Here is a 27,068-nt window from a genome sequence, read left to right as displayed (position 1 = left end):
AAGGAAGGATGGAAAAGGGATAAGGATAGGAAAGGAAAACCACCTGTCAAATTTATTCCACACCAGAAGCAGGAATGAGAGCATCCCCCATATTCTATCTCCTCGCTCAGCTCAGCCCAGAAAACCATTACTCGCCCCCAAGTTTTTAGATCAAATATGTATGTGTTATTTAGGTTCTCATATCTAAATTGCATCCCGCTAAGCATCGCTTCAGGAGATATGGAAACGCTACCAAGGAGCATATGCTGAAGGGCAGCACTTTGGGGGTGGGATCTAGATCTGTGCAGCATCAAACTCATGCAGCAAGCATCCTTGGGACACGAGCAACTCATAATGGAAAAACTAATCATAAAGCGACCACGTTAACTGGAACCCTACAGGCAGATCGATCAGAGAGATAAAATTGATTAAATGTGCTGCCTTGCCAAAATTTTCCCTTCTGCAGGAAACTCTCAGGTAATGTTGACTTACTGAGCGTCTGTGAAGAAGTTCAGATGAGTCAGCTGAAACCAAATAAATGTGTATGTCAGATGGAAGTAGGTACCAGCAGCAAAGTAAATACTATGTGAGAGATCAGCTGATGTCATCTTTCTATTCACTTCTCTCCAAAAAATGTACCTTTTTCTTATGAAGCAATCATTGCTTTCTTAAAGAGATTACAGGCAGCAGTGCTGGTTGCAAAGAGCCATTTATTTTTCTGAGGTATTTATAAAACCTTTCTTTCATCCGAATCGCCACACATTTATTGCCATCTGCTTTAAGGAAACAAAGAAATTGAAGAACATGCAGTTATGGAAACTGAGAGAGTTTGGAGAAGAGTTTTAGTCTAAAACACAAACACTGTTCCTTGTCTTAAAAGAAAAAAAAAAAATACACTTCCTTAGAATCCCGCAAAACTTCACTTGCCAAAATATATATATTTTTTTTTCTTCCAAACTTGAAAGGTTTCACTTTGCCCTCCCGCCTTCGGTGTGAGTGCCTTTGATTGCCACAGACCACGGCTTGCTATAAAGCCTTTTACGAGCAGGGATAAGTGGTGAGAGAAGCTCCTTTAGCACCAGGTGCTCTTTTTTTTTATTTTTTTTTTTTTTTTAAAAAAAAAATACGTAATGCTCATTTTAGCCAATACTTCCCTCTACCGGGCAAGAAAAATATTGCTATTTGCAATACTCTGCTATAGAGGGAGACACCAGGACAAGAAAGGCTTTCCTGCCTAAAAACAATGGAGGATTCAAGGTGCATGCGATGAAGAAAAGGCGTCCGATTCAGCACATCACCGACACGTTGCTCATTTATTAACTGGGTAAAAGGGCTTTGGACATCCCATATCGACCCCTGCTACTGCCTGGACAATGATGACAGCCCCACAAGGTCCCTTCCCAGCTGCTTCCCAGCCCCCATCTAGGAGCAAATGAAGCAAAACTGAAGGGCTGGATCCCTCCACATCCACGCCTCCTCTGTGCTATGGAAAGCATCAGGTCAGACCTCTATTTGCACCAGGTTTCATCACTTGGTTTTGGGTCACATCAGGGATGGTGATCAGGCATGACACAGTCTGAGAGCTGGGCTTGTTCCTCCCTTGGCACTATGAGCCCTGACTTCTTCTCATTCCCTGCTTTGATTTTGATAAGCAAAGAGACCCTGACATAAACCCAGCTGCTGTGTCAGGGTACATCTGGATCAGTCTTGAGCTTCCATCTTTTAATTAAGTGTATCATCCTCATGGAGCATCTCTCATCAAGCATCCATGGGGAAATCCTGTAACGCCTGGCTAAATTGCTACATTTGTTCAATCAGACTCAAAGATATAATCCTGAAGTGAGTTAATCTAATTTAAGGGAAAAAAAAAAATTACAGGCAGTCAGTGAATGTGTCCAAGTGTGAAGACAGCATTCAGTGCCCTGAGAGATGCGTAACAGTTCACATCATTAAAATAAAAGTAATTTATTTCCTTTTCCCAGCACCTCCCTGAAATGGCAACCCCCCCCGCACAATTAGGCCACTTGTGTCACACCAGAATATAGCTGAATTTTAATGTGGAAGGGTATGAAGGTTATGCTGTGCTGAATTATGCCCCATTATGCACTCTTGCTGCCTGCGGACAGCACAAACACTCGGTGATTAGGTGGTTTAGAGAGCGGAGGAGAGGCACATGCATTTACATCAGCTCTAGTGATTAGCAGTGTCAGGAAGACACTTGGTTTTCCAGCAAAGCTTTCTTTCTATTTCTCCTGTGTCACCTGCATTGTAACGAAGGCCTTTTCCTCAGGCAGGATGAATTTCTGACATTCAGAAGGTTGAAAAAACTTCTCCTCATATGAACTCTCCTATGCCAACTCCCTCCGAGAGGTGATTCAAACCCCTCCTTTCCCATGGTCAGTGAGCATTCCTGCACATTGAGCCTTCACAAAGCAGCCAAAAATATAAACATATTCCTTTTTTTTTTTTTTCTTTTGGAGGGGGGAGTGTCAAAAAGACAAACTCAAACTACTGAAGTGGCCTTATCCCTGCAATCTCTCTACTTACTCTACTTTCTCTCTACTTTGGGTGCCCCAAGAAGATGTTTAGGGGGATGAAATCTAAACTTTGCCAAGCTCCATGGGAATTTTGGCTATGATTCCCATAAGAGTGGACTTTAAGGCAGACAAAGCATAGGTTATCAGTTCCTAGGAAAAAAAAAAAAAAAAAAAAAATCAAGAATCCAAAGCATCTCGAAATATTGCTATTTTATACATGGTGAAAAGTTGACCGTACATGATGTAAAATCTTATTTGTCACACCTTCAAACTTTCTATGCACTTTCCTTGCCTTCCACAGGCAGTCTGAGCAAATCTTCGCCTTCCTTGTGCTTCCAGAGCCACCGCTCGTGCACAGTCCAGAGGATCAAACACTACTGACAGGCCTGCATTAGACACATGGCTTCGGGTACATCACGGAGGCACAGCTAATGAGCAGCCCCTCCAAGGACTGGAGGCAAGATTCAAGTGATAAAGCCATTTTCTGCATTTAGCACCCTTATACCTCCTCTTTTTTTTTTTTTTTTAATCCAGCATGCCCTCCTTTTCTCCATTTAACACTAATTAAAGTCAAGCTTCCTTCCAGTACACTTAGTATTTTATGTGAATCATCAGCCATTTCCTTTTTTTTTTTTTTTTAATTTTATTTGAATCTTCTAATTAATTGTAATGCCTATTATCTTGTATTCAGAAGCTACCACTTCAGTTTCTGGGAAGTGCTTGGAGTAGCTAAGCATTAAAACCACAATGTCTTTCAGAATGAAAATAATCCTGTCAACTTCTTTAGGACTGCTCTAGCCCTATTGCTACTCGCAATAGCATTTATTTACTTTTTGGACTTTTTTTTTAAGCTTTTTAAGCTGGGCAGTTTAAGGATGCCCAGAGGGATATGGGGCCTGCCTTGAAGCTCTTTCAAACTAAATTTTTTATACCGATATAGCATGGGCAACTTGTTTGAGCCCTGTTGCCCTCAGGGAGGGCTAACATGAGTACTGGTACTCATCCTATTGGCAGGATAAATGCTTACTTCCATTTCCAACTTGAAACTTTCAACATGTCCCATCACAGTGTTGCCCCTCATCTTCCTTTTCCCAGCAAACAATTTTTAGACCAAAGCAGTTTCAAGACAAAGTTAGAGCCTCTGCAAAATGACTCTCCAGCATAAATTTCCTGTAACCCTAATATAATAAACCAGCCTGCTCCTCACAATGACAAGAAAGGGCAGGGGGAGGACAGCATTCAACCAGGATCTGGCTGCTAATGCAACAGGCACAATTACCTGCTGGGATAAACTGCAGTAAAGTCACTGAGTCCTCCAAGCATCTGAAAATTTCCTCTGTTAAAAATCAAGGAATCCTTTGAGTCCCCCTGGTTTGCCTCTTTGGAGAAGACTTTAAACAAAACTATAATTGCTCACGGCTCTCAGCTTTTCATACTTCATCCTTAATGCAATATCCTACCTCTGACAAATGGAGCCTTTAAAAACCGTACTGCTCTTGACTGGAAATCTAGCATTAAAGCACATCAATGCGCACACTGAACAACCACATTTGCTTTCCAAGCTGACCCCCTCTGAGTGCAAGGTCAGACCCTTGCTGGATATTGAATGCTCTCCTCAGCATCAAGCAAAGTCCAACTTTTTTTTTTTTTTTTTTCCCTGCAGAGTTTGAGTGCTCTCTTGAAGAGATTTTTATTATTATTATTATTATTATTTATTCTTTCATCCATTTTCAAGCATTGATTTGGGGGTGACTTTAAGTGGGAGAGGACTGGGGCTTCTGCCAGATATTTGGAAGGGAATTGCTATCCTCAACACAAACACAGCTACCCACAGACAATAACACAAAACCCTAACAACTGACTTTGGTGCCCAGAAGAGTCAGATGGGGTCAAGAGTAGCCTATCTTTGTGGGCACTCAAGTGTCCGATAGAAAGGATGGATGCTGGAGAAGCACTTCCCACTGCCTGGCACTTTTCATATTTTGCTTCTTGTAATGGATTTGCACTTCTGCCTTTTCTTTTTCTTTTCTTTTTTTTTCTTTTTTTTTTTTTTTTTCTTTTTCTTTTTTTTCCCCCCCTTTTTCCCTGTAGTCATGTTGATATCAAAAGAGAAGAAAAAAAAAAAAAAGAAAACTCTAAAGGAGATATCTTGAGCTGAGCTGGTTTAAATGGACGGTCTGTAGTAAAGGAAAAGTGGAAGATAAGTATATGGAAGAGGCAAGTACCCACTTCTGATTTGAGTGAAAGTTTACCCCATTTCTTTTACTAATGCAGCTACCATTGTACTATTTCTGTGCGTTAAACCAGTAGCTCACTCATATCAGTCCCTCCCAAAGGACATTCCACTGCTCTGCAGTCTCACTTCATGCCCCAAGTGTAGCATATGATGCAAAGACAAGCTCAGCTGTAAAACCCGGCAGGTACAATGGACAAACACCATCGTTTATAAGCAAAAAAAGGAATAATTTCTTCAACAATAAACAAAGAAACATCAAAGCCAGATGAGTTCTCCAAGTCCACACACTCTGAACACCTAGCTCGAAAAATATCCCCAGCAAGCACTTCTCTGAGAAATACAGCACAAATATATCTCAGCTCCGTTACTTCATTAGATAGAAAGGCCATGACAGTTTTAGGGCTATAACTTAGAACAAGAAACTTTCTCCTAAAATTGAGACAGTACTGTAGCCCTGTTAAAGGTGCTTTACAACTGTGAGGTTTGCATGGTTCTTCCCAACTTGTGAGAGTTGTAGTGGGAGTCATCTGCCCATATCTAGGTATCTAAAAGGTAGGCAAGTCCAAACCTGAACAATCCATATCATGTCTCCCCTCCAAAAAGCCACTGGAGAGATATGTGATTCCCCAACCCTACATGGACAAGATCAATCAACCTCTGGAGATGTAAAAGCACCTAGTCCCAGTCCTTCCACTTGCTTTCTGTACCCGAAAGAAAAGAAGTCAGCCAGAACTGCCAGTAATGTTTTAATTGAAATGGGTTTCATTTTAGATAAATGTATATATATTTACTTCAACAAATTCTTTCACCAGCAATCTCTTCAACAGGGGTGCTAACCAGTTCTTTAGTTGGTAAATTCTTGCCATAAACACAAGCAGAAATCCCTCCTTATGAAATAGCCACTACCTGAACAGTGCCTACTTCCCACAGATCTTTCTGGCATTTTGCTGTTTGTAAGAGCCATCATACTTAAGATTTTTCTTAGCTTTAGAGAAAGATGGTGACCGTGTCCTCCTGAGGAAAGAGCAGTGCCCGAAGGTGCACTCTAGAAACAGATCACAGGCGCAGAGACAGTGCCCTATAAATCACACCAGTAATCAGTTTATTTGTCTGAAGAGATGTTGTTTGCAAGAGATGTTGAGGCTGATGTCAGCTAATGGGCTGCTAAGGCTTGTGCAAATAAATGAAAAATGGATTTTTAAGGAAGTTTGCAGAATTTAAGTTATAGGGATATGATAGGGTTTGCTAAAAGGCTTGGTAATGGACCGGAGACTGACTCAGAACAAGGTTTAATCTAAATGGGAAAAATAAATTCTGGATTTTTTCTAATGTATAAATTTAATATGAGCTTGTCTCATGATTTACCAAACAAATAAAAGCCCCCAAAACCTCAGTTCAGTTCACAATAGTTTTAGCAGACAAGGCCCTCAGTCAGTATAAATGGGCTCAACACCATCAGCCAAGTGATAGCATCTGAGGGCGTAGCTCAGGAACTGCATGAAGAAATAAAATGTGGGTAAAAATTTCCCAGAACAATTAAAAATGAGTTAACAGCTGGAACTGCTGGGTGGTGGTGGCTATCACTTTCTTTTCATTGCTATTATGCCAGAGCCTCAATGGAAGAGGGAATCTGCTAATAAAATGTGAACTAATCATCAAACGAACCTGAAAACTCACCAGCTGCCTTTTCCTTGAAAAAGGTCAGTTGGAAAGAAGCCACCAAATACACAAATACAGCAGAGAAGAGCAGAAATATCTATCTATCTATTTATATATATATATAAAATAATTCTGTGAATGAAGTATTCAAATTAAGATCTTTGTCTCTGGATAAGTGAGGCAGAATGAATTTAAATTACATTTTACTCTTTCTACACGTAATGCAGACAAGGATGGGCATCCAGGAGGGATATTTGTAGCGTCCCTCCATCCCACCTGCACCCCCCAAAGCAGCCTACTTCTCTAGGACTGCTTTACATCAAGCACCCTGCATAAACAATATGACAGATGTTCTTGCAGGGGATTTGCCTGTATGGAAAGCCAAGTCACACAGCACAGCCAAAGCTGGTGGGAAGAGCAGAGTGAAAGAAACAGGCACATCCTCACCCCCTGCAAGCCTCCCCAGACTGTTCATCATCACTGCTTGGGATACACTTTGCAGCAGGGTCCAAAATAGCTCTTCTGGTGATTTCTGCAGTTTTAGCCACCTTTCTAGTCTGTAGCAGGGCCACATCCTGTCCTGCACAGTACTTTTACATGGGATGCTTACCTGTGTAAGCATCTTTAGCTCAGAAGTGGGACACACATTTTTCAAGGATGTAATAGCTGTCACTCTTGCCCATGGTTGTCAAACGCTGATGCGTGAAAAGGAGAGTTTCAGCATCCTCCACTTAAACATCTTGATCCTGCAATCTATGCCAACAAATACAGTGTGAAATATATCCTACCTGATCCGGTGAAACACCAAAAACTGTCAGTGGCTGATAACATACGTAGGGGATAACTGTCCCCCAAGATTTTGTGGTATGCCTTGTTCATGCCATGGCAATAGCACAGCTGGGGCTGAACAAGCTAACACTGATGAGGCTGGCCTACAGCTGGGTAAAAATGGCAAAGCCATCTCTGCACCACACAGGTCTTCACACCGTTTCCAAAATCCGACCATCTGAGAGGTCACTTGTCTAGCATGTCTTTAGAGTTATCTATGGACAGGATGGTTCCCGTGTTGCACCCCATGATGCAGTATCACATCAGACACTCAGTTCTCATTTCATAATAAAGCTGTGATTCATGCTGCTAAAAGAATCTTGAAAATATGACTTGAATGTCACTGAGGTAAGAGACCTGCCAAAAACATGAGCCTAAAATGTAAACAGCATTGTACAAGTTAGTGAAAGACAAACTCCAGGCCTTGCTGCCCCAGGGACTCTCACAGTCAGCAAATGGTTTTAGCAATTGAGAAGTGCCAAAACAGGAAAATGGAAGGAATATTTTTGATAACTTCCCTATTTTGGGGTGGGGGGAAATTAAATAAAATATCTTCTCATAAAACTCCTTTAAGATCACCAAGCAGAATGTTCTAAAACTTCACTAAAATAGCGCTCCTTGTGCCAGGAATCAGAATCATTAAGGTTGAAAGAGACCTTCAAGATCACCTGGTCCACCCTACTACCAATATCACTCGCTAAATCATATCCATTTCCTTACAAGATTAAATGGTAATTTGAGGGGAGAAAACAGGAAATGAGCGAAACATTTCAGTTTACTAATCTTATAAATGGATATGATGACCCTGACTGAATTTTCTCCTTTTGCACATGTGAAAACATACATCATTTCAATTCCCCTCAGGTTAAATAAGCAAAGCCTAAAGCCACCAGTGGAGCAGCAAGCAAGCTCAGGCTCATCCTGCCCCTTTCATGGCGCTGGGTTCTCTTCTCCCACCAGGGAAGCTGAACACTGAGGCAGATGACACCAAGGTACTTTATAGCTTGCCAAGACAGATGGGTCACCTCCTTGGGACGCTCCCAGCCACAGAAGCTCACACATTTTCCAAAATCATCCAGTCCTGTTGAACCCATCCAGCCTCCAGCTGCTAGCCCTCAATCACTTCTTCTCCCTCCAAAACAGCACCCAGCTCTCCCAAACCTTGTTTTCTTTTTTTTTTTTTTTTTTCTCCTGATCTTTTCTGATCTTTTATATGTTGCAGCTGACTGCTAATAGCTGAATGGGTTAACCCTTTCCCTGCCACATCCAGTAAAGCTCCTCACAGTCAGTCCTAACTCTTCTGTTCTCAGGGGAGGGAAAACTGCCTGTATACTAACAGAGCTATAATGATCACGATAGGCAATGATTATGAGATTAGTGGGTTACATGTAGGAGAATCACACATATATCATCTGTCTGCAGCTTTAAAAAGGACATTGGAGAACTGAGGAAGACTCTGAAAAGAGCCAAAAGACTATTTATTGCTGGGAAAAATGCCTGTATGAAATACTTTAAGAAGTCATTCCACTCACATTAAAATAATAAATAGAGTGCTGATAGTGAATAAGTGCCTTCAGTGAATGAAACTAGCAAGTACTAAAGAACCTTTTAATGCAGCATTAAAGGTGTATCAAGAACCAGTGGCTTGAAGCTGAAGTCAAGTTCATTTAAATGAGAAGGTAGGCTTGTGATTTTAAGTGTAAGGCTAATTAACTGTGAAACAAATTACCAGGGGGCAAAAATTTTCTTTCATGTCTTCAGGTGAAGAACTGTAACCCCAGCAGGACAACAGAAGGGAGAATGAACTCACCACCAAAGCATTTGGCAGACTTTAAACCTGTGTTTCTTGTTTCTTTCAGTCGAGAAATGACTTATTTATATCACAGGGACCTGCACTAATGACCCAGGCCCCTTTCAGTTGGTTTGTGCTCATAATATCCCAAATGAGACCATCAACTACATATCAGCTGATGCAAACTTTAGTTCAGTACCTGTGTAACAAGCTTTTGCATGTTTGCCTGCAAATATATTAATGCTTGTGTTGCACATGACTTGTGAGCATGCAGGTCTGCTCTGCTACACCTATAACCTCCTACTAGAGTTACTTTGCACTTGTTGCAGAAAGTCTCTTTCTAACTTCTGGTGTTGCTGCAGTAACACATCAGACGTCACAGGAACCATCTTCATTGACTGGATGGAATATGGCAAACGCATTTTGGATGACTGGATCTAGCTGTTCTGGAGCAGCTTGTTCTACTTGATCAAGGCGGTACAGATGACAATTTTTCTAGGTGCTTTTTTCAGCTTTCTTCTGAGCCAAAACCTTGGCCCATAGCCATGGGATCATGGCAAGATTCTTCTGCATGGAAACCTCACCATGGGGAACCTGAAACTCACTTATAGACTTGGAAAGAAGGGTGGCTGATGCAGGTTCTATTAAAAATAAGCATTTCTGAATGCTCTAGTTTAACCCTCACTTACGTTTATTCCCCCATCAGAAACAGTCACAGCTCTCCCCTTTAGTTTCATTTTGTGGGATTAAGCATACTAGGCTTCCAGGCTTCTTTCTAAGCCTTTCTAATCCCCTATCATAGAAGCCCTTTAATTCTTGTTTGTTTCGTATGAATCTTTCCTGAGCATCATTTACTAATGCATGCATGGGTGCAGATGAGACCTCATCCATGCTTTCCCATTGCATTAACACTTCCTGGGCTCCACTGTTCAGGTTATGGATAAAATATTGTTAAAACCAATTGATCTGTGCAAGAGATCTTTCATAAGGTGAACAAAAGCAGTTTTCCCTTTGCAAATAGCACAGCTCCCATGTAAATGCAAATTGCCTCCATGTTACCTACAGGTCCCCATCAGACACAGCTTTATCAGAATACCAGTGAACAAGATCTGCCACTTTCTTCTTTCTCAGTAAAAAGATTTTAAAACTATTTTATTTGTTTTTCCACTTATTTTTAAGTGTTCCAGCACCCTGGAACACACTCAGTTCAGATTAACAAGTCTCTGATTGCTTGAGTTGCTTTTTTTACCTCCTTTACAAATATAAGTATTATATTTGGGTTTAGTTTTGTTTATTTATTCCCCCTGCTGTCTTTTCTGATTTGACACATTCCCACAAAATCCTTGCTGAGAGATCTACAGTCCCACGTGCCAGCTCTCAGCAGTATCTCTGAACAGAGATTACTGGCCCCCGACTCGATTGCTTTAATTCTCTCCTCTGTTCATCCACGGATATACTCACATTTCCATTCAAACATTTCCTATTAGACAAGGAAAAGTAATCCCATGCTGAATATCGTCTTCATTAAAAAGTGAGAGAAAATATTTACCTAGTCTTTAACATAGAGAGAAAGATTATCTTTAACTAATGCTGTCCTACTTGTTTTTCTAGGTGCTTTTTTCAGCTTTCTTCTGAGCCAAAACTACTTGTCCTACTCATCCATGCCCCACTCCAAAACAATCCCACATCTTCTTAATTTTTTGGTCATCTTCCTCATCATAGCTGATGAGTTATTTATTATTGCCTCAGATTTCTATTCACAGTTTAATTCTCCTTTACACTGGAAATTCGTACCCATTTCATTTTCCATCCACCAAGGTGCAGCTTTCTCTTTGGACAACTCTTTCTCCCACACCCTCTAAACTCTCTGTTTGTTGCTAACATTCTTTTTAAGACTTTTATTTTTTTAGGTCTCAGTCTCTATATTTGGGATAGAACCCCCAACGTCTTTTGCACTTCGAATATGTCGTTTTGATCTAAAACCACTAGGAGGAAGCATTCAACAAGTTTCACTGGTGTGGTGCAGATCCCAGCCTTAACTGGTAATTTAATGAAATTCTGATTGTTTTGAGCAGGAATCCAGGGGCCTGCTGTGTCACACTTCTCTTGAAAATGTCATGGCACATAGTCCCTTAAAGAAATTTGCAACTATTCACCTTTCAGTCAGACTTGCTCCACTGCTTCTGATGCATCACTGTTTCACAACTTCATCCTCTGAAGAACAGAAGACACCTAATTTCCAGGATCATTTTCTTCCAGGCTACCTTATTTGTATTTTAAATGCCTTTCTCCCTCGCATGTATTTTCCCACCTGCTTTATGTACTGAGAGTTCTGGTGTGTCCTCTCAGTTGTTTTTCTAAGCCGAATGAACCAAATTTGGATCTCTTTTCATAACACAGGTTGCAATTCATTATTGCATTTTCTGAACTTAATCTAGTTTTAATTCACGGTTATTGAATTATGAAAGTTTCTGGAAAAACAGAGAAAAAACTTCTCTTTGCTTTAAAGTGCAATTTAGCTCTATGGATTTCCCCAAGGAGCCGAGGGACACTGAAGTAGATGGTCAGTGTGGTGCCATAAATAATGATAAGTGGTAAAGTCACTGTAGCTTAAACTACAGATGCTGATTTTTACTATTTTTACTGAAGAACACAGTCTTTTTTTTTTTTTTTTTCCTCTAGCTCTTCTGACTGGGGTGCAAGTATTTAATTACATTCCAAGCCTTTCCATTACTTTTATTTCCTGTTAAAAATGTGTGTTCTATAGGTAGTGAAATCAAGCCCACTACAGAGAGCTGCAGTTGTTCTGCATTTAATTGTATTAATCACTTTTACTTGTTTGTTTTAATTTTAAGTGTGAAGGAATAGAGTTCCCTTGGATTTAATTGCACAGAGCTGTTGACTTTTCTAGCATCAAGCAGATTCACAGTGCACCTATCTTAGAATTTGAGTGACTATTAGTCAAAACTTTTAAAAGGTGTTACAATGTCAGGAGTGGCTAGGAAAAGCTAAAAGAATACCACCGAGAAAATGAAAATTAAAAGGTGTTATAAATATTTATTTGCAAGCAGTTTTCAAACAGTCTTAACTGAAAACAGAATCTCATTATTAAGTATTATAGTAAAAGAGAATTTGTGTCCAAAGACCTCACAATCTGAAGAGGTGAAAAAGGTAGAAAAGGAAGGCGACACAGCACAGAACAAAATGTAACCATTTAGAGAAGTGGTGTTGAAGAGAGTGAGCAACTTGCTGCAGGTCATAAGTGGAGTGTACAACAGGTCCTATTCAGTTGCAAAACCCAGTTTCTTCTGTGGCTGGAGAAAAGCTCACCTGAACCTCACCAGAACCTGACAAACCCAACAGTGACTGCATGACTACAACCGTGTGACAAAGAGAAACAAAAAAACCTCTTCTACTGACTTGCATGCAACGTGTCTGAAATTTAAATAAGAAATTAAAATGTCAAGGGTAATTTATGACTGTGCCTAGTGCATGACAAAGGATAACATGACAATCATGAGACAGCAAAGTGCATCGGCTAAAAGTATCTACAAAGTACATGTGCAAGGGACAAAAGACCATGTATTGTTTGGACGTGTGCTTCTCTGAGAAACCCAGGCTAGTAAGGAAATGAAGAAGGACAAAGACCTCTGTAAGGAAAATGTGGTGAAGATCATGAGAGACCATGAGCACACAGTTTCACAAGAAACATTTATGTTCTAAATCCATAGTCTCATGTTAACCCCAGACTCAAATGCTTCAACCCAAATTTCCTAAATGTCCACGTTATTTGTATTCTGGTTTCTTCTAACCTGTGCAGGGGTAAGGAAACTGTCCCTTCCATCAGAGAATCAATAGCAGAAGGGGGAGAGGCTCCTACCACCAACACGACACATCTTCCTCAGGTGAAGGCTTCACACCATGGCCTTGGATGATGCTCACCACCATGACAAAGAGCAGCCCATGTGGTGCCCACATGGCACTCCCCATCTGCATCTCTACCTAAGGGATTGGTTGAGGTGATGCTGTCAATTTCCCTTCAGTGGAAATGCTTATTTGTGCTTCTCTTCTCTACCTCATTGGCAAGAATGAACTACATCGTGATATTTAACCATCCTGTCAGGTTTGAGGAAAGCATGTCACAAACACAATTTGTTAGGGAGTGACTGATAGGAAGACACACAGTATGGCTGCCTTTGCCTTGCTGCCAGAAGATAAGATAAGATAAGATAAGATAAGATAAGATAAGATAAGATAATAAAATAATAAAATAAAAAGTCCTCCTGGATAAAATGTAAAAGAAGGTTTAACTCAGTTCAGTACAACTTCTGGAATATTAAGAATTGTATTTATTATTTCATTAAGCTGCAGTGACACAACTACAATAACATACATGTACATGCCATGACATTCTATAGACTGATCACATTGGAAGACGTCCACTACACTGTAGCATATCTGTGGATCATGCAGTGGCTGTGTTCATGGTATATCAGTCCCCAAACATTAAAAAAATCAACATCTATTTACTTATCAGATCTGTAATGAAAGTATCAAATAGGGGGGTAGATTAAAGATAAGTTTTAGCTCTTCTTCCTTATGTAATTTACATGAACAATGATACTCTTTTCCTGTTCTCTGATAGATCTGTTGTTGCTCGACCACCTCTCTAACCCTTGGGACAGGTCCCTAAAAGACAGCAGGTGAGATGTCAGACGTGACATTATCTGCTGCTGCTGTGAACACACCACTGTGGGAGATGCTTTTCAAATCATTTTTTTTCTTCATATGTAAATAAATTACAAAGCTGAAAATAGCAAAATCAAAGGCTACAATTTTGCTGCTAGCATACTTAACCATGGCTAATTTATCATGATCATCTTTGTCAGTTCAAGTTTAATGGGAAAGGCTGCCTCAGCTGATGTGTATTTACAATATCAGCTTCTGCGAATAGTTCTTCATAACATTCTCGCTGATGACCTATTTAATGTCTGGGGATTGTTGCTGACCTGTGAGTTCATTCTCAACAATTAGATTGCCACTACTGGCTCTTGTGACACTGTCATATGATGGAGGAAAGGACGTTGAGGAAGAAGTTTCAGACTTTTCAAGATTCCTGCCATAGTTTTCACTCATCATAGATGCAATAAGTCCTTCTTTTTCTGGAGCAGCATCTCCAAGAGTGTCACCACTGTAAGTTCTGTGATGGTACAGGTAAGAAGCATGCTTTATGGAGCGCTGGAGCAAATGACTCCTGTAGGCACGCTGGATGACAGTGGCAGAAGCTTCCTCTTGTCTGTGTCTGAGTGTAGTAGAGATTGGCTCATAGGATTTTTTAGATGGATTGACAGACATGAACTTCTCCTCCATTTGCACTTTTAGTGCATCCATCTCCCCAGAATCTCCTAACACTCGTTTGGTAAAAGCAAACAAGATATCCAAGCAGTGAATCCTGTCTCCACTGACCATAGGCAGGTCCATTGCTATGAGTTCAATTTTGTTTGGTTTTGGTACACGTAAAGGTTCAGCCAGAGCATCTGCAAAGTCTGAAAGTGCAGAGAAAGTTATGAACTGAGTTGCTTCAGGGTCAAACTTCTCCCAGATTTCATAAAAGATGTCAAAGTCATCTTCCCCTAAAGGCTCTGTACTTTCCTCAGTAGCAGCATTGAAGTTCTCCAAAATAACAGCTATATACATGTTTACAACAATGAGAAATGATATAATGATGTAACTCACAAAATAAATAATTCCTATGGCAGGTTTACCACATTCACCTACTTCACCTGTTACATTTGGATCACAAAATGGTGGCCCAGTGTTTAAAATAGGACTGAGAAGACCATCCCAGCCAGCTGACGTTGTGATTTGGAAAAGACAGAGCATGCTGTTAGGAAAAGTTTGGAAATTGAACATGTCATCAATGCCATCTTCCATCTTCACAAAAGCAAAGTTAGCCATGCCAAAAATAGCATAAATGAACATGACTAGAAAAAGCAAGAGGCCAATGTTAAATAGAGCAGGTAAGGACATCATTAAGGCAAAGAGCAGAGTTCGAATTCCTTTGGCAGCCCGTATGAGTCTCAGTATTCGTCCAATACGAGCCAAGCGAATAACCCTGAAGAGTGTAGGTGGTAAGAAATGTTCAAGTACTTCACCAATGCCAGAAAGCAGCAAAGCTAAAATAAAAGGGATAATAACTGGTTAGAATATCACATTTTTGCTTAACTTGTTATAGGATGAAATGATAATATCTATGCAGTTGGAAAATATATGACGTGTGTGCTAACAGCGTAGCATAACAACCATTAATAGCAGTTAGAGCTGAAAAAAATAGCTATAGAAATCAAGCATTATGAGCTACATTCTTCAGCCACGAGAAGACAGCATCTGTTGCACTAAGGATGGCAGGCACTTTTCTATGTACAACTTTAAAATCCTTATCTGTCAACGCTTTTTGATTGATGGTTGTCTTTTACACTGGTTGCATGAATTCTTCAGCAGGTGCAAGTTATGCATTTACTTTCTGATTTGGATATCAAATACTGAAACTACAGAAAGGTGGGTGTCACTCCCTTTCATTAGGTGACAAATAATAAAGTTACCATCCCTGGCGGTATTTAAGAGACTTTTGGATGTGGTGCTTAGGGACATGGTTTTGTAGTGGACATGGTACTGTTATGTGATGGTCGGATTTGATGATCCACAGGTGTTTTCCAACCAAAATGATTCTGATTCTATAAAGCTAAACTAAGAAAACAAGATATACAATTCCATGTCTAACATTTAGAAAACATAGTCAAGATACTTATAAGCAAAACCAGAGAGGAGCATTGAAGTAGTGCTTACCACTGGCATGTGGTTCATTCAGGGACATATATGGATGTTATTTTGTCATTAGTTTTCATGAAACCTGACAGACCTAGAAGCTCTAGAAGCAGAGGCTGGCTACTCTAGGTTTAGATATTTTGGATACATTTTTCAGAATTTCCATTCCAGAAACTTCATTTTCTAAGGAAGAGCTATATTCTTACTGCCACAAAAACATAACTCATGATAATGAAACTAAATATTTTTCTTCCCCGAAACGCCTTCTGCTATTTTGGCAGTACTGATCCTTGGAATAGTTAAATTGGCAGAAGACATCTTTACACTATTCCTCCATTGCAATCCCTTCTAATTAAAGCTATTACATTTGGGTTGTTCTCTTCTATCCCATTACACGGTTTGAGCCCTTAATTTCAGTCATCTATGCTTCAGTTTCTGGAAACTGAATTCCAGAGTCCATAATCTAACTCCAATCTTCATATTTCCATTCTCCGTTAAAACACAGGTTGCAAAAATCATCGTTTTTTAACTGACCAAAGTTTTTGTAGTTGGCACTAAAACTAACAATGGAAATCATCGCGTAATAGAGTCCTAGTATGCTAATTCTGTTTCTCAAACTGAGAAACAACCTAAAGAACCATCATGAAATATTTTATATAACAGAGCCTTCATTAAAAAAAAAAAAAAATAGTAGGAATTAAAAATATATAATTTCATGTTATTTGAATGTAATTATGGTGGTTTTTTATGACCATGCAGTTCTTTTCACTCAACACTTTACAGTATTCTGATTTTTATTTCAACATCTGTTTGCAGCTTATACATTTTAAGTATTTTTTTCTGAAAAGAGTCATGATTGATTTAGTAAAGAATTTGCCTATCCAGTTTTACTCACCAAGAAGTGACATGATCACAACAACTATGTCAAATATGTTCCAGGCATTTGAGAAATAGTACTGCCTGAGAGCCACCAATTTCACTACACATTCTGCAGTAAAGATAGTGACGAAGAGTATATTGATTTTGTTAAGAATGTTAGTCTTCATTCCACTTTGCTCATGGGTTTCCACCATCATAGTGATCATATTAAGGCAGATGAGAATCATGATGACAACATCAAAGGCTTGACGTGTTACAATGTCAAAAAGGAATCCTTGGTATCTATTCTAGAGGAAAACAAATACACCTGTCATCAGTTATGAAAGTAGGGAGTACTCATCTGTACATGATTTCTAAATAGCACCAATTTTTATATTGCTAAGTCTCTTAACTATGATAGAGATATTTAAGAAAGTATGAAAACTCCTTCCCATCCTGAAGTTTAATCAGTTCCAAACTGAATATAAAACTCAATGATATTTATGCAGATAAATTAATAAATATTTAACTTCTTATATATTTCAGTACAACATTTTTGTACAGAATTTGTTTTAAAGTACTGTCTGAATATCAATATAAAGACTGTATATATGATTTATATTCAATATATAAAATATGCACGCTTAACTGAATTAAATTAATTTCACAATGAATTGTCCTTTGGGGAATTCAGACATTCTTACCAGTGGTCTTGGAATAGGTTTTTGGGGCTTCTTGGATCCCAACTTTTTCATTGCATTGTAATATTTTTTCTGTTCTTCTGTCATAAATATATCTTCCCCACCTAAGTATATAAAGAAATGTCACTGTTACTTAGTGAGAAAGCAGCACTATTGTAGTTATGATGTTCATATTACTGAAAACTAATGTTTCTTTTTCACATATTGCTGGTACTATTTCTCTTAATGATTTGTAACTGGATCCAAACAAACAAACAAACAAACAACAAACAAACAAACAAAAAACAAACAAACAGAGAACAGAGTGGCATAAACCTTACATTCACAGATCAGAAGTTCTGGGGTGAAGCCTAAGTAGCTCAGAAAGCATGAAAAGAAAGTTACTGAAAACCTGCATGGTAACAACTGTTTCCCTGGATTCCCACACCCTGTTCTTATTGAACATCCAAAATACTTATTAGAGCATCTGTCCCAGACTACTTTCTTAGAAAAACGTCTGAGTGCCAAGACAAGGAGCAGTATTTTACGTGGCTGAAGAGCAGATGTCATTGCCTTTGAAATGTTGGGAATGAGCTGGGTGTGCAGGCTCTAGGGGAAAAGAAAAGAAGAAGAACCTCACCCTGCATGCTGCTTCTGCTAAGTTCATGACTAATGCTCTAGTAAATGCAAACAAAAGTTTTAGGTATTATGTAGAGTTATTATGACCTTGTTCTCTAAAAGCAGAATTGCTGGAGACATAGTAGGTGCCCGGGAGTACAACCAGTATACTTATCTTTTTCTTTTGTTGGTTGAAATTGTCAATAATAACACCAACAAAGAGATTCAGGGTAAAGAAAGATCCAAAGATGATGAAGTTCACAAAGTAGAGATACATAAATAAACTGTGCTCCATTTGTGGCTGTTCATTTTTCTGCAGGAATGAAAAGCAACAAGAAACATGACCAGTAACAACATAGGCCTAATTCAGAATAATCTTCATTCTGCAATCCTCTCACAAATTGTTTCCAGGAGGAACTAACATTTACTGTTTTAATGCTAGTTCTAACAAAATTAATATAGTTTAAAACTATCAATACTGTGTACTGTGAAATATTGTGTATATATGATACTGTTGGAAAGGGAATGAATAATGGAAGAAAGTAACACATACTGTGACTATTAGGTGCTGCAACATTCTAAGACTTTATAGAAAATAACAGGATATTTTTGCTCATGTTGACTACTATCCTTTTTGAAACTAAACACAATCCTTATAAAATGATATGCCAAGAGCAATGCAGGAGAGAAAATTAACAAGAAAATATGGCTTAAAATAATGGTACCACAAAGTGTTAATACTATAAGAGTTTGTTAATTTGATTTCTTTCACAATGTTTGTTTATGTAGTTTCCAGCTAGATCATTGCAGACAAGGATAATTTAATTCTCTCTGATATTTAATATATTTGCATTTAAAAACTTTTAGAACAAATCATACTCTTTGATTAATGATGAATAAGGTTAGTTTTGTTTTACATTTTTTTTCGCACAAAAGCTATTTTTTTTCCTTTTCAAACATGACTTACAATCTTACCATTTGCACTTGATTAAGGCCCCACTAAAGTCAACAGAAACAGTTCCTGAATTGGACATGTTTGACATTATTTTTGCAAACATTTCAGAAGTATTAGTTCAACTTCTTCCAATAAGAACAGGAGCTGTAAAAGGCTTAGTACTTGAAAAATCAGGCAAATCATTTAGAATTCTAGGCTCTTGGCATTAAAAATATTGGCCTAGGTGTGGTTTTTATTTCCTAGCAAAACAAACAAACAAACGAAAGCCCTTTTATGGCTATTATGGATAAAAATAAAGCCAAAACAAGGAAAACAGTTTTTCTGATCAAAACACACATACAAATATTATATATGGTTACTTCTAAAATTATTTAATTCCTATAAATTCATGATCAAATTGAGATAGCCTCCTGATTTCAAATTCTTTGCCTCCAATGACTTACCACCTTGCTCTGTACAACATTGAATGATATTTCTGACAAGACAGTAAATGTTACTGGCAACATAAAAAGTAGACAAAATGGTACTAGTGGTGATGCCTGACAATGTATATCAGATGATTGCTTATCCACAGCAGCATGATTCTTGATGAAATTTGGTTTTATATTTTAAAACATGTCACTGTAGAATATTCAAGTTTACTCCAAGCTCGACTTTCATGATGGGTGATGTGAAAGTTAGGTGCCTCCATGTGAGTGGAGACTTTGAAGTCCCCTGATGGCTCACATCCAGTTATCAGCAGGGTCAGTGCAGTCTAAAGAGGTGCTTAGCTGACCAGTACAGAGAGCCAGTGAGCTGAAATGCTCCCTAGATCTCTCTGAGCACGCTGACTGGATCTCCATTAAGCTCGGGGGGAACTTGGAGGTGAACTCACACGGACACCTTACATTATAGATAACTGCAATTAGGTGTATGAATCTGGAGTTGAATCCCTCTTCCCATTATAACAAATTAGCATTAAGCTACTGTGAGTCGTTCACAGATAAAATGTTTACATCAGTTGATGAAAGGAATTACTGGAAAGCTTTAGCACAGACAAACAGCATGCATCAAAGTGTAAAATCACCATGGTGTTGCAGAAACACATAGAGGTGCTTAACAGAAAATTAAGTTTGTAAGTGGCAACTGACCTCTCGTGAATCTACTGCCGCATACATGATGTCCATCCAACCTTTAAATGTTGCCTAGAATGAGAGATAATAGCAAATGTGTTGAACTTTTAGGGTAAAAGTTTTCATTGCATTTTCAATATCCAAATGACACCAACTGAGGAAAGAGACTCTGCTGTTGTCATAAACACGTAACACCAAACTGACTTCAGGTAAACTCACTACTGCTATATGTGACATCCTCAACCCATACAGGATTAGAAAGCTTGTCATGATGGGACAGACCATGCTGTTTTATGATCCTGTCAGGGCAAACCTTCACTACCATAGTTTACTAAAGGCCTTACAACCCTCATGGCTGAGCACATCTGTACTGAGGGAGATTAGGTTATTATTCACTCCAGACTTCCTTCTGTAGTTGACTCCAGCTCTCAGGCTCACAGACCTGGTTTATTTTCCAAGGTTAAACTGGAGGCTGGAACTGTACTTATCCATCTCATGCTTACTTTATCACATAGAAAAGCACCTATACACTTAGAAAAGGTGGGATCCAGTTTGTCCATATATAACACTACCTCCCCTTTTCCATTTGCATGTGCTAACAGCACTGGTTTTTGAACAGCCAGCTATGAGGAAAGAGCAGGCTGTGTTAGATCTCTGCTTTCCATCATCCACCAAGATGAGTTAGGAGTTGGCAGGAGGTTGAGTTCATCTGACATGGCATTGGCAAGTGAAGGTAAGCAGCACTTACCACCTGAAGAAGAGCCAGGTAGCCAGAGCCAACATTATCAAAGTTGACTTTAACATTGACCCAGAATATTTTTCCTGTGTTATTATACGTGGTGCAGTCTGATAAGTCATTGATTGAATCATTCAATACTGAATTTTCTTCTGTCATATTGACACATTTCCCAAACTTCCCAGCAAACAGGTTCACCCCCATGATGCTAAAGATGAGCCAGAAGATGAGGCAGACAAGCAGAACGTTCATGATGGAAGGGATGGCTCCTATGAGGGCATTGACCACCACCTTGGATGAAATGGCAGAGCAAGAATACATATAGTTAAACAAAGATGATGCGAAAAAACGAGCAGCCAATTAGTCTTCTCCGCAAACAGAAATCTAACATTTTCCATGTAAATATTGGTCACAGCTGACATCACAGCTGACATGGTACCTTGAACAAAGACTCATAGCTGCGTAGTATCTCTTAGGCCTCAATGGAAGAGTTCAAATGATTTAGTTTGCTGTGAGCCACCACCACATATGTGAGTCCATCCTCTTTTGGTGACTTTTCCTTGGTTTTGGTGTGTTTTGTTTTGTTTTTAACTTTTACAATGTAAGATTTATGAATGATTCCCCAATAAGCACTAATGCAAAGGACTGTATTTTTAAGACTGTGGAAGGTAGTTTGTTTAAAAAGCAGTAAAACTCTCCATTAGCATTTTGTTAGGTCTTTTTAGTGGGTTACCACTGTATTTGGGGTCCATAACCATGAGCTAAGGACCCAATTTATGGTAGGTGCTGTAGGATCACAGAGTATGTCCATGTAAGTTTTAAATTCATACCAAGACATAACAAGTTGCTTCATAAAACAGGGCAGTGTAAGGAAACAATGACCATGCATCTGAGTTTCACAAGCAGTGAACTTAGTCAGGTAACAAAGAACTTGATGAAGAAACAGAAACATGAAAAAGCACTCTGAAGCTTTTTGGAAAAGCTTCAGAGTGTCGCAAAGCATTCTGTGTCGCAAGCATTCTGCATAGCATGACAGAAAGTATAATGATACCTGGTTCAAAATTTACTTCAGACATGGAAATTTTGGTGCTACATTGCACCAAAATGCATCAATTTCTTGACAATATTGCAATTGTTGAGCTTTCAATTTCACTTCCAAAAGATGTCCAAAGGCAATCTATATCTCGGCTGCATTGAGTCTGCATTCCCATGTAAATGTATGATAGTGATACCACAAGCACATACATCACCGGTGGTCACGGACCAGAGTATATTGCATAGACCAGACTCCTGCCCAAACACAGTAGTGGTTATCACTGCTGTTTCACATTATGGTGTGCAGAACTTTTGCATATGACTGAGGGAGACTTCTCTGTATTTGTGCAAGGGTACGTTTCTAATCAAAGTCACATCCAACAGCTTCACATTGTTCCAGCTGCTCCTTTGATGGAAGAAGACAGCAAATATTCTAAAGACAAACACTCCCACTTTTTGTAAGAATAATTATATTTGGAACAATGATTTGAGCAGAGTATGTTTTAACAGTCTGAATCTTTTGTAAATCAGTCCAATAAAAACTTGCAGAATGGAAAGGATCCTTTCCTCTAAATCAGTTTTCCATGAGCATTTAAGAATGAAAACTGTGCTCACAGTTCTTATTCTCTTTTATTTTGGGTTATCTCAGGAAGACAGGAAGATGGGAATGACTGAGCAGCAAAGAAACAAAGTTCTGCCTAGCCTCATTTTGGTTTCAGCAACATTTGGGATCAATCACTTGAACAAAACCTGTAAGGAGCAGCCAAGTATAGAGGAGCACAGAAAAGGTGCCCTTTAAAAACTCATTTTTATAAATCCTAAACTTAACTTGGCACAGAAATATGAACCTCATAAATGCACAGTGTTATGATTCCATTACATGCTTATTAGTGCTGTCAGGCATAAATTTGTATTCAGTCTTACCCTCATCCCCTCAAATCTTGACAATGCTCTTAAGGGTCTCAGAGCTCGGAGAGTCCTAAGAGATTTTACAGCATCAAGTGAGCTACCTAAGAGATTTATTAAAGAGACCTGAAAGGAGAGATAAAATAAAGTATTAGCAACCTTTGGTGTCTGCTTTTTTTATTCCTTTTTTAAAGAAAATTAAAAAAAAAAAATCAGTGCCCAGAGTGCAATATCGTGAAGCCATCATTACTGGAGGTGAAAACATCTTTCTTAATTTCACATCCAGAAAAGAATCCGTGATTCTGCTGCTAAGTCCTGCATCAGGACCTGCGTAGAAATGGTGAAGGCAGAACTCACATCTACTATAAGGAAGTCAAGCCAGCACCAGGCATTGGTGAAATACTTCTTGAAGCCATAAGCCACCCATTTCAGGAGCATCTCCAGAACAAAGATGAAAGTGAACATTTTGTCAAGAAATGACAACATATCTTTTATGTGTTTTCTCTTATATATATGTATGTCTTCAAATGCCTGAAATCAAAATATACAAATAAATTTTAAAAGTCAGAGACAGGCTTTAGAAAATTAAAGTCTACAATCAATAAGACCCCTTCATCATTCAATATTTAATCTTTTACTCAAGAGTATGTCAGTTGATAAGCTGCTAATTCTTTCTGTCCCTTCTCTTTCTTTTCTCTCTATATTGTACACCTCTGTGGACACATACAGAACATGCACACTGGGATCCTAGGAAGAAAGTATATTTTTAGGAATTAATTTCAAGAGCTTTATGCTTTCAGGAGAACTAAAGTACTAAATGTCATTTACTTATTTTAATGATATATAAAAAACTTTGTATTTCACAATTGTGAAAGTCAGAAAAATCCAGTATGCAACCAGAATGGGAACAGCTTCTGAGATCTGCATATTTTTAGCATTGCTCTCTCTCTGATTTGTAATAGTATGAATAATAAATTTGCAATTACTACAACAGCAAATAAATGACTGCTCTGAGAAATCCCTTCCCTTCTCTCCTGATGAGTTCAAAGATATACCCCGTGTTTTCTGCTGAAAGCAACTTGTCTGGGTGCAATTAAAGCTAAAAATGCTCCTAAAGAAATACATGAAATTGTGCTACACGAACCAAGGATCCACTGCTCAGAAGAATCATGAATATGATAAACGATTCAAACCAGGAATGTTCAACAATTTGGTAGCAGGTTTTTCTCAGATTCCACCATGTTTGTCCTCCAAAGTTTAGGGCACTACCCTTATAACAACGAAAGTATCGACCACAACCTGAAAGTGAGAGACAGCAATGAATGTATGTAGCGAAAATGAATGCAGATGAAAGGCTTCTCAGAAAGCGTCTGGAGCAAGGGAAAATCCAGGGTCAATGTAAATACCCCACCTTAGGCTGCTTTTCACATTTTGCCATGAGAAAAAAGTAAGGAAAGATAACCTCGTTTTCCTCTTAACTGCTATTTATTTCTGGTATACCTGAACAAAAAAGCTAAGAGACAAAGAAGATGCACAGTTATCTTTAGTACTGTGGCATCATATCATCTTTCAAATACTGTTCATTCATTTGAATATATGGAGTAACACAGTTTTCATCATATTACCTGTAAAAATATATCATATTCTAGCTGGCATATAGGCTCTATAAAAAGAAATGTTTATTTTCAAGCTCACCAGATTACTTGTGTGGTTATTAATACTTCTTGCAGAAAGAAAGGTGTTAAATGCTGGGTTTGGATGCTTATTCATTTTGCCAAGGATAGTTTCACTTTGGCTAAAATTTTCCTTGCTGTGTGCTCTAGAATAATTAATTTTTTCATTACTATGAAAAATTTTAGAGAGCTTCTGTCGTTTCCAAGCATGAAAATCATGTACATCTGTATCTCATATTTGTATCTCATACAGATATGATATTATATAATAATATATAACTCATATATACAATAGTATATAAATTGTGCAAAAAAAAACCTGATGATACTTCCTTTAATAATCTGTTACTCCAGTGATGTGGATCTGAGATTTGAGATTAGGCAGGAAATGGCACTTGCTCTAGATAGAGACATTTCTGTGTATAAATTTGTGTTAGGTACAAATTTGCTACACCTTCAGTGGCAGTCTTAACAGTTTTGCCACAGCAAGCACACACCAGCCTGAGACTACAGAAACAAGCAAGATGACAACAAGATGTTTCACAGTTCTTCTTTGGAGCATGGAAAGAAAAATCTTTATTTCTTTTGTTCGAACAGTTGCATTGACAAACAATACCATTTATAAAGTAGTTTTGGAAAAAAAATCCTGAATATCAGAAATCTGACATTAGTTTTATTAAAAACAATATGCAAACTGCAATGCATATACAGTGAATCTCTCAGGATTTATGATGTGTAGTGATGTATAGCATATAATAATAATAACATATTTTAACTACACGGGGAGTACTTAGCATTCAGGTGCAAAAACCTCTCTAACTTCAAATAGTTTCAATGTGCTTCACTGTTATTGATTTAATCCCAAAATTTTGCATTAGAAGTTTCATTGACCCAAAAAGGTCACAGGAAAAAAAAAAAAAAAAAAAAAAGCCAGCTCTGCAGAACAGGTCAATGAGGGTATGGGAGTAATTACAGTCAGATTTGATTTATCTGTATTCTCATCAGATAAAATATCCAGGAAATCATGCTTGAGTGGGAAGGTGGTGAAAAGAGGAAGGCTCTGCCTGTGGGAGCAGGGAAGAAAGCAAGCCCAGAGTGCTGTGGGAGCTGCTGCTAGACTGCACATATGCAAGGCTGGAAAAGTCCCTCCTGATTGTTTTGTGATATAAGGAAGCTTGAAAGGATAGAAAACAATTAAATCAAGGAGAATTTAGATGAATGTATGGAAATGGTGGTCAGACAGGCTGATTGGGCAAGCAAAGGGCAAAGTAGAAAGTTGGAGCACTGGCAACAAATGAGCCCACAGCTGACTTTATAAAGTGTTTTTGTTTTGTTTTGTTTTGTTTTGTTTTGTTTAAGTTTATTCTCCCCCATCTAATACTGAGAAGACAGTGATTAACCCTGGCTGTCAGTAGTGATAGCTATTGAGAGAAATCTTGAGAGTTTTATCTTTTCTTCTTATGAAAAACACATGCTGTTGTTTCATCTTCGTATGGGAAGATTTCACAAAAGGAGTGAACGCAACCTGCAAGGACAGCTTGTAAAGCTAGATGTTGTACAAAGACTTGATAAGGAATTCCCACGTTATTGTCCTATAGAAACTGACCTTCAACCTAACAGATTTTCTCTGCTTGTTGCACTCTTTATTTTTAGTTATTTTTCATGAATCACTGTTCAAGGAAGAAACATCTATCCAGTTGCAAGGCGTTAACATATCTGTGTGCCAAATGCCTTATCCCAGTGCCCATTGTCAGCTGAGATCTGATCCCCTAAAGTGACTTTGATTCTGTTCAGTAGGGTGGAATTTACCTTGCCTTACTATAATTATCTCCTCTTTTGGGGTCTGGTCTTTGCCACTGCCCAGGTTCCAGTTAGAAGCATTCCCCTTGGTTTTTAAGAAGAAGGGGGGGGGGGGGGTATTTTTCAGGTGCCACAATCTCTCCGTTCACTAGAGAGAACAATGATTAAGCCATTAGTTGACAACTAAAATTAAATGAAATTAATCTCACCCTCTCAGCTCAGCATTGCTAGAGAAACAGGTTTATTTTTTATATTTCTCACTTTCCAGCCATGTAACCAGGAGAACCTTACCTTCTGGAAAACACTTTTCTGGAGTCTTCATGTCTTCAGCAAACTCTGGAATCTGCCTCAAAAGATCTTCAGGATTTGTTAGATCCACTGTACTGCCTTCAGAGGAGCTGGCACTGTCAATCTACCAAGAAAAATAAGATCGGCTGTTGATTCTTCCTACATTCAGTTCCAAATGAATAAATTCATCCATGAGCAAATAAAATTTTAAATCAAAACTTGAGTACATGCTAATATTTCAAGTAGGGTTAGTAACAGAATGGACTTTGTGACTTTAAAAGCATATGAGCTTTGAAGTAACAATAGGTGCATTTGGCCAGGAGCCAAAGTCATACACTTACAGTATCTACCTGCATGAACCAGCTTTAACTGTTTAATAAACTCATAAATTAAAGAGATTTTAACTTGCTTACAAGTGCACATAGATCTCAAAGAGGGATAAGCTTTAGCTGGGTAAAACCCAGAAAAATAGGAAAATGCATTAAACGGGAGAAACAGATAAATATAACCTTCTGTCAGAAACTGAACACCCATGAGAGTATTAATGAATT

The 27,068-nt window shown here is 38.5% G+C and overlaps 1 protein-coding gene across 4 annotated transcripts in view; it reads right to left on the bottom strand.

Moving 5' to 3' along the window:
- Positions 1-13,357: 13,357 nt before the first annotated feature.
- Positions 13,358-27,068, bottom strand: part of LOC116485766 (sodium channel protein type 5 subunit alpha-like) — a 43,337-nt gene continuing 29,626 nt past the window's right edge. For all 4 annotated transcript variants that reach the window (XM_032181379.1, XM_032181381.1, XM_032181382.1 and 1 more), the window contains exons 19-28: positions 26,521-26,641; positions 23,901-24,055; positions 23,114-23,287; positions 22,775-22,882; positions 20,828-21,106; positions 20,098-20,151; positions 18,188-18,325; positions 17,419-17,523; positions 16,752-17,022; positions 13,358-15,207 (exon numbers count right to left, since the gene is read on the bottom strand). In XM_032181379.1, the coding sequence (XP_032037270.1) occupies positions 14,012-15,207; positions 16,752-17,022; positions 17,419-17,523; positions 18,188-18,325; positions 20,098-20,151; positions 20,828-21,106; positions 22,775-22,882; positions 23,114-23,287; positions 23,901-24,055; positions 26,521-26,641 (2,601 nt within the window). In that variant the 3' untranslated portion in view covers positions 13,358-14,011. The remainder of the gene's footprint in view (positions 15,208-16,751; positions 17,023-17,418; positions 17,524-18,187; positions 18,326-20,097; positions 20,152-20,827; positions 21,107-22,774; positions 22,883-23,113; positions 23,288-23,900; positions 24,056-26,520; positions 26,642-27,068) is intronic.

This window comes from Aythya fuligula, chromosome 2 (assembly GCF_009819795.1).
Source record: "Aythya fuligula isolate bAytFul2 chromosome 2, bAytFul2.pri, whole genome shotgun sequence".
Taxonomy (NCBI): domain Eukaryota; kingdom Metazoa; phylum Chordata; class Aves; order Anseriformes; family Anatidae; genus Aythya; species Aythya fuligula.
Note: the sequence above shows the minus strand (reverse complement) of the source record. Positions and strands in the feature narration are given on the sequence as shown.